The sequence below is a fragment of the Diuraphis noxia genome, unplaced genomic scaffold (genome assembly GCF_037042655.1).
Source record: "Diuraphis noxia isolate RWA-SAM2 unplaced genomic scaffold, SU_Dnox_SAM2 contig0001, whole genome shotgun sequence".
Taxonomy (NCBI): Eukaryota; Metazoa; Arthropoda; class Insecta; order Hemiptera; family Aphididae; genus Diuraphis; species Diuraphis noxia.
In genome coordinates this window covers 9,598,721-9,607,589 of record NW_028301711.1, presented here as the reverse complement: position 1 = coordinate 9,607,589, position 8,869 = coordinate 9,598,721, and the positions used below count along the sequence as shown (strand labels likewise).

General features: G+C 27.5%; 1 protein-coding gene across 1 annotated transcript; it reads left to right on the top strand.

The window, feature by feature from the left end:
* Positions 1-2,692: 2,692 nt before the first annotated feature.
* On the top strand, positions 2,693-7,236 carry LOC149059502 (E3 SUMO-protein ligase ZBED1-like). The gene is made up of 7 exons (XM_089224564.1): positions 2,693-2,924; positions 3,118-3,181; positions 3,864-4,468; positions 4,568-4,846; positions 4,913-5,149; positions 5,241-5,571; positions 6,855-7,236. Exons 1-7 carry the CDS (start codon positions 2,693-2,695, stop codon positions 7,234-7,236), a joined length of 2,130 nt encoding a protein of 709 aa, XP_089080690.1.
* Positions 7,237-8,869: the final 1,633 nt, after the last annotated feature.

The following is an 8,869-nucleotide window of genomic DNA, read 5'->3' as shown; positions in this document are numbered from 1 at the left end:
ATATTCATATTATTTGTCAGGTTATATGAAAAATGTATTAATGGTTTAATACCTACAATTTAATTGACCAATCATGGGCCACTAAATCATTAACTCACTATTGATTCATTAATTTTTGAGTGATTATTCATGCAACCCGGTGTATTGATTATGACATATAAATTATAAAAATAACATGATATAATAGAACTGATAAAAAATATGTGTAAGCTGCATTTTATAAGAACTAATTATAACAACTTGTATCACCAACAATGACGATTTTATTTTTTTGTTATAATTTAAAAATATTATTTGTTGGTATATGAAGCTTTTAGAGTATATTGTTATACTTTATATACACGCAATGTCATTTTAAAATGTATTTTTTTTGGGAAAAATTAATTTAACCAATTATAGAAATACTAATGCCTAATACTAAAATTAATTATACTTTATTCACAATAATATCATCAAATACACTTAGTAAGATATTATAGACTGACTGACCATCTTAGCTTAGAATCGTTTTTCTTATACAATGATATCATTGGATTCAAATTTAACACAATCCATCATTACAGTGACTCACTTGTAACCTACTGTAGAGCAGAGCGACATCCACTTACTCAAGGCTGGGCATTAACGAGTTAAAAAGTTAAAGTTAAGTTAAAAAGTTAAGTTACTTTTAACTAAGTTATTTAACGAGTTACTTTTATTTTCAAAAGTAACTTCCAGCTTAACGAGTTTCTTTTTTGTTTTAAACAACTTCTAACTTAACGAGTTAATTTATTAATTTGTCCTAATATAAATTTCATATATTTAAAATTATATTTTGATTTTTATAACTTATTGATATTATATATACATATATTATATATATAAAAATAATAATTGTGGGAATAACCAAATACTTAACGATATGAATGTGAGTGTTTTGCATTATTTCTATATTTGAAATTTCAATATAAATTAGAATAACGTGTATAAGTACAACTATCTACCTATATAAAATTTGGGAAACGAATTACGAGTAATAATAATAGTGTTAGATAATAATATTTTATTTTAATCTGCTTATTCGCAGAAAATATGTATATATATACTCGTATAATATATATTATTATAAAACAAAAATGTTATATATGTGTAATTTATTTAATTAAATCCTAATAACAAATTTAATAATAACAATTTACAAATTTAATGGGTATTAACAAGAAAAAAAATTTTTAAGTTAAGCCATCATTTTGGAAAACGTGTAGGTAAAAAAAAATACATTGAAATAATTTATTTGTTTTGTTAGATTTTATAATTGATTGAAGTATGTAAGTAGTACTTACTAAGTACCTACTGTAATTAATACAATTACATATGCTTATTGAAAATAGTTAGACTTCCATTATATTGTGTTATTTGTTAAGCTTTGATAAAAATGTATGATAATTTATTGTACATGAAAAAAGAAAATTAACTTATTTTTAACTAAGTTAAGTTACTTTTTTTCCAAATTAACTTTTAACTTTTAACGAGTTAAATAAATAAGAAAACTAATTTTTAACTTTAAACTTAACTTACATTTTTCTGTATTAACTTAAATTAACGAATTAAAATAATTAGTTAACTTGCCCAGCCTTGCACTTACTATCCCTTTTTTTTTATGAATTTAACATTCTTACGATATTTGATATTCAGCGGGTTTTAATTATTAAATTGAATTATTTATACAATATGTATGTTAGGATGATACACCGACTCCGCTCTTGCATTCGTATAGAATACGATAAATATTTATAATTATTATAAAATTTATATATAAAAGGAAAACATTATACCCTAGCTATTTGTTAATGAATATGTAAATATGTAATGATTATTGTTATATATATATTATTATTTAAAAAATTGAAGGTACCTACATATTTTCTAATAATAATTATGTGGTATTATGGTGGTATAGGCATTTTAAATAAATAATTTTAATTTTACGCATTTTAACCTACGCAAGTTTGGGAAACATAAATAAATACCTATGATTTTTTGCAAACTAATATTTCTCCCGATTTCTTATTATCTCTTCATTCAATATTTCCTTGATAATTGATCTTTTAAGGCCTATTCTAAATTCCACCTGATTAACGTTAGAATTTAAAAACGTAGTATCTAGTGATGGGCAGCACCAACTAATGACTAACGACTTAGTCGGTAGTAAACAATAAGAAAATAAGTCGGTTATTAACCGAATAAAACCAACTAACGAATAATAAAATAATAAACCAACTAAAGAATAATAAACCAACTAACGAATAATAAACCAACTAACGAATAATAAACCAACTAACGAATAATAAACCAACTAACGAATAATAAACCAACTAATGAATCATTTTTCATTTTTCATTTTTCTAATGAATAAAATAAATAATCAATCATCTTATGAAAATAAACACTAGTTATTACCTACCAGGCTACCAAAAATAAAATCCAGCTGAAATAACACATAAATAGAACGATGTTAGATTATCAGAGCCTATTAATATTTACCAAACTATTTATAGAAAATAATGAGTTAATTCCGTCCGTCTTTATTTTATTTGGTCATTTTTATTTATTTTGGTAATCAGTAATCACTAATCGCTCAGTCAGTATTCACTAGTTGACTAGTGACTACTCAGTATATCGTGGTCCGCAATATTTTAAAGTTTTAACAATCATGTCCAGAAAAAATACGTCAGACGTTTGGAAATACTTTAAAAAATTGCCAAACACCCCAAATGAAGCAGTTTGCTTAATTTGTTCAACCCATTATAAACATGGCCATGGGACATCTAATTTGCACGAACATTTGAGGCGTGTTCATCAATCCAAATTAGATGCTGATAAACGCAATGCAGAATTAGAAAAAGATTTAGATATGCCAAGTAGTTCAAAAACCTTAAATTATGGTAAGTACTAAGTAGTATGCTTAAACTATAATTCACCTAGTGTAAATAATAATATATTAGTTAGTTAAAAATTATATTTAATTGGAAAACTTAATATATTATTCATTACTTTTTATAATATTTATTATAGACTACAAAATAAATATTTGTATAATTATATTTACTAATATATTCCAATTTATAAATGAAACAGATCAAGAACCGGACCAAGAACAGCCACCTACCAAAAAAACCAAGCAGTTGTTGTTATCAAAACGGTAAGAAATTAATTATAGCACTTGTTTAATTATATACAAAATGTATTAATATTCAATTTTGGACAAGTTTTAATACTTCACAGCAGTAGAGGTGGAGTAAATTAATTCTTTAAATATTATAGACTATAGCACTTCATTGCACAGGTACATATTGTACAACTATACAACATTTTATATATTTAGTGTTTACATTATTTTTTTTTAATTTTAACATTTATTACTATCAAATAAAAATTTAATTTTTTCTTTGACAATATTATAAAATATAGTTTATTCATTACTACCATTTTATTTAGTCATTCTAGTATAAATTATAATATTTAAAATATTTTGACTTGTAAATATTGTATATTTTGTTATTAAATTACCAAAGTTCCAACTTACATGGAGGTGCATAAATATAATTATTTTCTCCATAAAATATTTTTATGCATTTTAATATTTTATTGTACTTCCAAATATTCTCTAATGTATTGAGTATTCGCTAACCCCTAAAACATGCTTTTTAATGCAAAGTAAATTTTTTCCTATGAAGTTGGCATTTCACAAATCGTTAAGAAATCTTATACCCATTTAACTGCATAGGCCATAGACTAAAAATAAATATGTACAACAATCCTAAAATCCTACCTCTAATTATCAATTTAAAAATAATAATAATTATTTGTATTTAATGTAACAGATTTAACGAACCATCCACAAAACAAAAAAATGACTTCATATCTATTATAATGGATATGATAGCAGGAGATTTACAACCCATTTCATACTTGGAAAATAGTGGTTTTCGAAAAATGGTCAGTTTTTTAGATTCCCGTTATTTGGAGCATATTCCTAGTCGTCGTACCCTTACTAGGAAAATAATGCCTGACATTTATCAATCTACCAAAGTAAAAGTGCAACAAATGTTAAATGAATCTAATTATGTTGCCATTACATCAGATATTTGGACATCTTTAAATGCTGATTCTTTTTTAACAGTTACTGCTCATGTATATAATACAAATTATGTACTGAAAACATTTGTACTAACAACAGAAAAACTTAATAAAAATCATACAGCACAATACTTATATGAAACATTGATTGAAATATTTGAAGAATGGAAAATAATTAATAAAGTAGTAGCTATTGTAACCGATTCTGGTGCTAACATAAAGGCTGCAATAAAAAAAATGAATGGCATACCTCATATTCCATGTACTGCACATAAGTTGAACTTAGTGGTGACAAACGCACTAAAAATTCAGTGTGGTGCAGATGAAAGTGATGAAGATAACAATATTGGTTGGGATGGAGTTAACGATTTAAACATTTTATTAAAAAAATGTCGTTCAATAGTAACATTTTTTAAAAAAAGTGAAATTGGACATCGCTGTTTACAAGACAAGTTAAATCAACTAAGTTTACCCGATTTGAAATTAAAGCAAGATGTGTCCACCCGTTGGAACAGTAGCCTCTTAATGCTTGAAAGGTTGGTAACATTAAAAGAACCACTTACTTGTGTCATGATGTCGCTAAAGGATGGTCCAACAATGCTCCTACCAATGGAATGGAGAATTATAGAGGATATTATACCACTGCTAACACCATTTAATTTAATGACAACAGAACTTTCAGGAGAAAAATACCCTACACTTGCCATGGTTATACCTTTAGTGAGAGGTATTAAAATTTATTATAAATTAAATTTTTTATACTATGTCTAATTATTAACAAACTTTTTTGTAGGTGTGAATATTGCTCTTAATTCTAAAATAATGGAGACAGAATTAGGTGTAGCATTAAAAACTAAATTGATAAAAAATATGTCAGATCGTTTTAATCTGATTGAAGATAGTGATGTTTCACCTTGTTTTACAATTTCAACAGTTCTTGACCCAAGGTTTAAGAAAGTAGCTTTTACAAATATAGAGTTGGCCAATAAAGCTATACAGAGTATAAATAATGAATTAGCTGCATCAATTGGTAATGAATAATGATTATTTGAGAACCCACTGGCTACTGCCTACTACCTATTATTTTCATATATATGCTAACCTTAATATTATTTTTTAAGGTGAAAACAGAGAGCATTCAGCACCCATAGTAAATCATGAACCCCAAGAAAATCAATGCTCTGACTTATGGGCATTTTTGGCAACTGAAGTAGAAGAAGAAAGGACAACTTTAACGTCAAACACAACCGCGCAAACACTTATAAATCAATATATAAGTCTTCCTCTGGAAAAACGGTCAAGTATTCCACTAGATTTCTGGATCAAACATCAGTCACTTCTGGACTCATTATTTAAAATAGCTGTGAAATACTCTATAATTCCAGCGACTTCGGTTCCCTCAGAAAGAGTTTTTTCAAAAGCAGGGGAAATAATGAGTGCCAAAAGGAATCGGCTAGATCCAAAAAATTTAGATGTTTTAATTTTTTTAAACAAAAATTTAAAAGAATTAGCATAGACATAATATTGCTATTGTATTTTTGTGTTTTATTTAAATAAAAGATAAAATTTCATTACTATAAAAAGTACTTACAATATTTTTTCTTGTAGAAATATCTAATTATGCTAATGAACCATTAAATACATTTATTTATTAGCTTTAAGATAAATATTTATTTTTGGTGGTAATATCATAAGTTGAAAAATTTCTTCTTTAGTTATTTAGTCGGTTTTCGTTAGTTACCTAGTCGTTTTTTTAAAAGTTATAAGTCGTTAGTCGTTTTTCAATAGTTAATAGTCATCAATTGTTTTTTGTTAGTGTTAGTCATTAAGCAGTTTGTTGTTAGTTGGCCATGATAATAGTAAATTTGTAACCAACTGATAGTCGGTTTTTTGGAGTAAAATAATATAACTATTAGTCGGTTATACAAATTATTCGGTAATGCCCATCACTAGTCATAAGTAGTTAGTCGTTTTTCGATAGTTAATAGTCATTAGTCGTTTTTTGATAGTGTTAGTCATTAAGTGGTTTTTTGTTAGTTGGTCATGGTAAGTGTAACCAACTATTAGTCGGTTTTTTGGAGTAAAATATAACTATTAGTCGGTTATTTAAATTATTCGGTTGTGCCCATCACTAGACTAGTATCTCGCTACAACATATATATTATATATACTTAAAAGTATAGTGGTTAGACATGGATATGGCGGTTTTCGGACAATTGACACCCGACGGTTTTGCCTATATCGGACTTTTTGCAACCGATATTTTTAGAACACGGACAATTGACACCGAGCGATTACGATTACGATTACAATGACGATAATCGTGAGTAGGTAAGTACCTATAGGCATTAGGCAATAGTAATTAGTTACTAGTTAGTGTCTGTTACTCTGTTGTAGTGTAGTGTGTACTCAGTTTTATTTAAAAGTAATTATTATCATAATATTCATTCAATATGGACTCAGAATGTTCCGATATAATTGAAATAATTAAAACAAAAGTGATAATTAATGATATATTTATGTGTTTCAAAAAGAAGTTGGTAATGGGCTCAGATATACTTGTATTCAACGAAAGAAACATTATTGTAAAGGTATTGTAACGATAAATTCGTCCAAAAGCAAAATTTTAAAATTTCAAAAACATTTTCATAATCCTGATTCTGCTGTTCAGCAAAAGTTTTTATTTTATGATAATCGATCAATTAATAGTCGCATAATTATATTTGCTTCTCAAGACTGCCTAGAAATATTATCACAAAGTGGTCACGTTTTTATGGACGGAACATTTTCGTAATTTCGTCATGTCCTAAAGGATTTTATCAACTTTATGTACTACACGTAATTTATAAAATGAAACCTTTATCTGTCGTTTATGCGTTATTACCAAAAAAAACACAGACAGTTTATGTAGAACTTTTGATGACTCTCGAAAACACGTGTTCATCAGTGAAGTCATTTTCTATTGATTTTGAACTTGCTATGATAAAAGCGATTGAAGAAGTTTTTGAAGACACCGTTTCCATACATTTGTGCTATTACCATCTTAGTCAAAGTGTGTGGCGTAAAGTCCAAAATCTTGGTTTGGCAACAAAATGGTGTCTTGACTTGATAACTTAAGTGAAAACTTATAAATGTAAGAGGTGTCACAAATGTGTGATTTCCTCCTCATGTGACTATTCATTGTTTACTGTAGTAAAATGTATTATTAATATTACTTATTATACATACTGTATAGATTGTAATTTTTCAAATAAAGCCAATTATTTTCAAAAAAAAGATTTTGTTAAAGTGGTTAACGAGTGGAGATTAGTGGCTACTTCAGAAGCAATGAGAACAATATTTATTAAATTGTTGTTGTTAGTTGTTCTAAGAATTGATTTGTCTGAACATATAATAATGTGTTCATTGATAAATTATTTTTTGATTTAAAAAATGTTTTTCAGCTAAACTTTTACATTTTCAAGTCATTTTTAGTTGTATTTTTTTTTGTAGCATTATTGGCTAATTTTTAATGTCGATATTATATATTTTCAGTGTATCATTTCCTAGCCCAACTAATAATTTCATAATTAATATTTAAAAGGGTAGCTTATCAATCAATTTATTTGAATTCATAACTAACGAACGATTTAGTCAACCACCAACTATTGAAACTTTAACTCTTTTTTTAAAAATAACTTCATTAAATCGATAAGATTATTGTTAAAATAATATTTTAATTGTTATAATGATTTCTTTTTTTTTTATAATTGAGAATAATTCAATAATCTGATTGTTTTGTGATCTGTTTAGGTAGCTATAGATTTTTTTGAAAATTATGAAGTACTCGAATCAAAATTTAGATGAGGAATTTTTAAATTTTAACGCTGTGCACTTAGAGTGTTAGGTCAAGCGATGGCCGGAGATGGGGGCCCATAGTTGTCAACACGGACTAAGATGTACAGGACTGAAATCACTAGCTTACTAACTTTGACGATTCGATTCGTGTTCATCAAGGCTATCAAGTCTTATTTGTGGGCAGGGGGGACTTGAACGCTCACTCAGTTATGTAGGGCTGCTTGACTGTCGACGTGAGGGGCAGCCTCTTGGTGGATTTTATCAGCTCACTCAATTTGACGTCGTGCATTACTTGTTCATCTCCCACCTACGTTAAGTACAATACTTGATTGATTGTCGGTGTTACCTTTGCTCGGTTGGAACCGGTGACGGCGATCAAAAATTGTACTTGAATTCAGAAAGCGACCATCGTTACATTACCTACAACTAACAGGATATCTAATAACGCACATCTCAGAATGAATGGCAAAAAGAGTCACATGGTCAGGTGGCGAGCAAACTAGACTGGTTGGAGTTGCATTCCCACCCCCCCCCCCCCCCAGGCTGCGTCTAAAACTTTGTTGCTGTGATTTTATTTTATTTTTTCATAAATGTTTTTCCGTGACATTTCTATGTTGTCCTGAACAATTATAATAGTTCAATACAATTACTTTGATAAAACTAAATGTTATAATGATAATAATAGATATTTAGTTTATTAAAATTATTTTAATAGCTATAATAAGTAAGAGTACATCGATATCCATTAATCCTTATCAAAATTATTATTTAAATTTAAATGTAAATTAATCATATCGGTGACATTTTTGTGAACAAATAGCTATTACTAAATCATTATCATAATATCATCAAGCCATTTGTCTTCGATAAGATGCTTGATAAAAAACCATCCTGAAAAACAGAATGTGATGGT

What these genes read in the sequence shown, in the direction of transcription:
- LOC149059502 (XM_089224564.1), top strand. Translation starts at nt 2,693, where the DNA reads ATGTCCAGAAAAAATACGTCAGACGTTTGGAAATACTTTAAAAAATTG. An exon ending in CAGTTGTTGTTATCAAAACG is followed by an intron (nt 3,182 to 3,863) that starts GTAAGAAATTAA and finishes TTAATGTAACAG; the next exon opens with ATTTAACGAACCATCCACAA. An exon ending in TGATGAAGATAACAATATTG is followed by an intron (nt 4,469 to 4,567) that starts GTTGGGATGGAG and finishes GCTGTTTACAAG; the next exon opens with ACAAGTTAAATCAACTAAGT.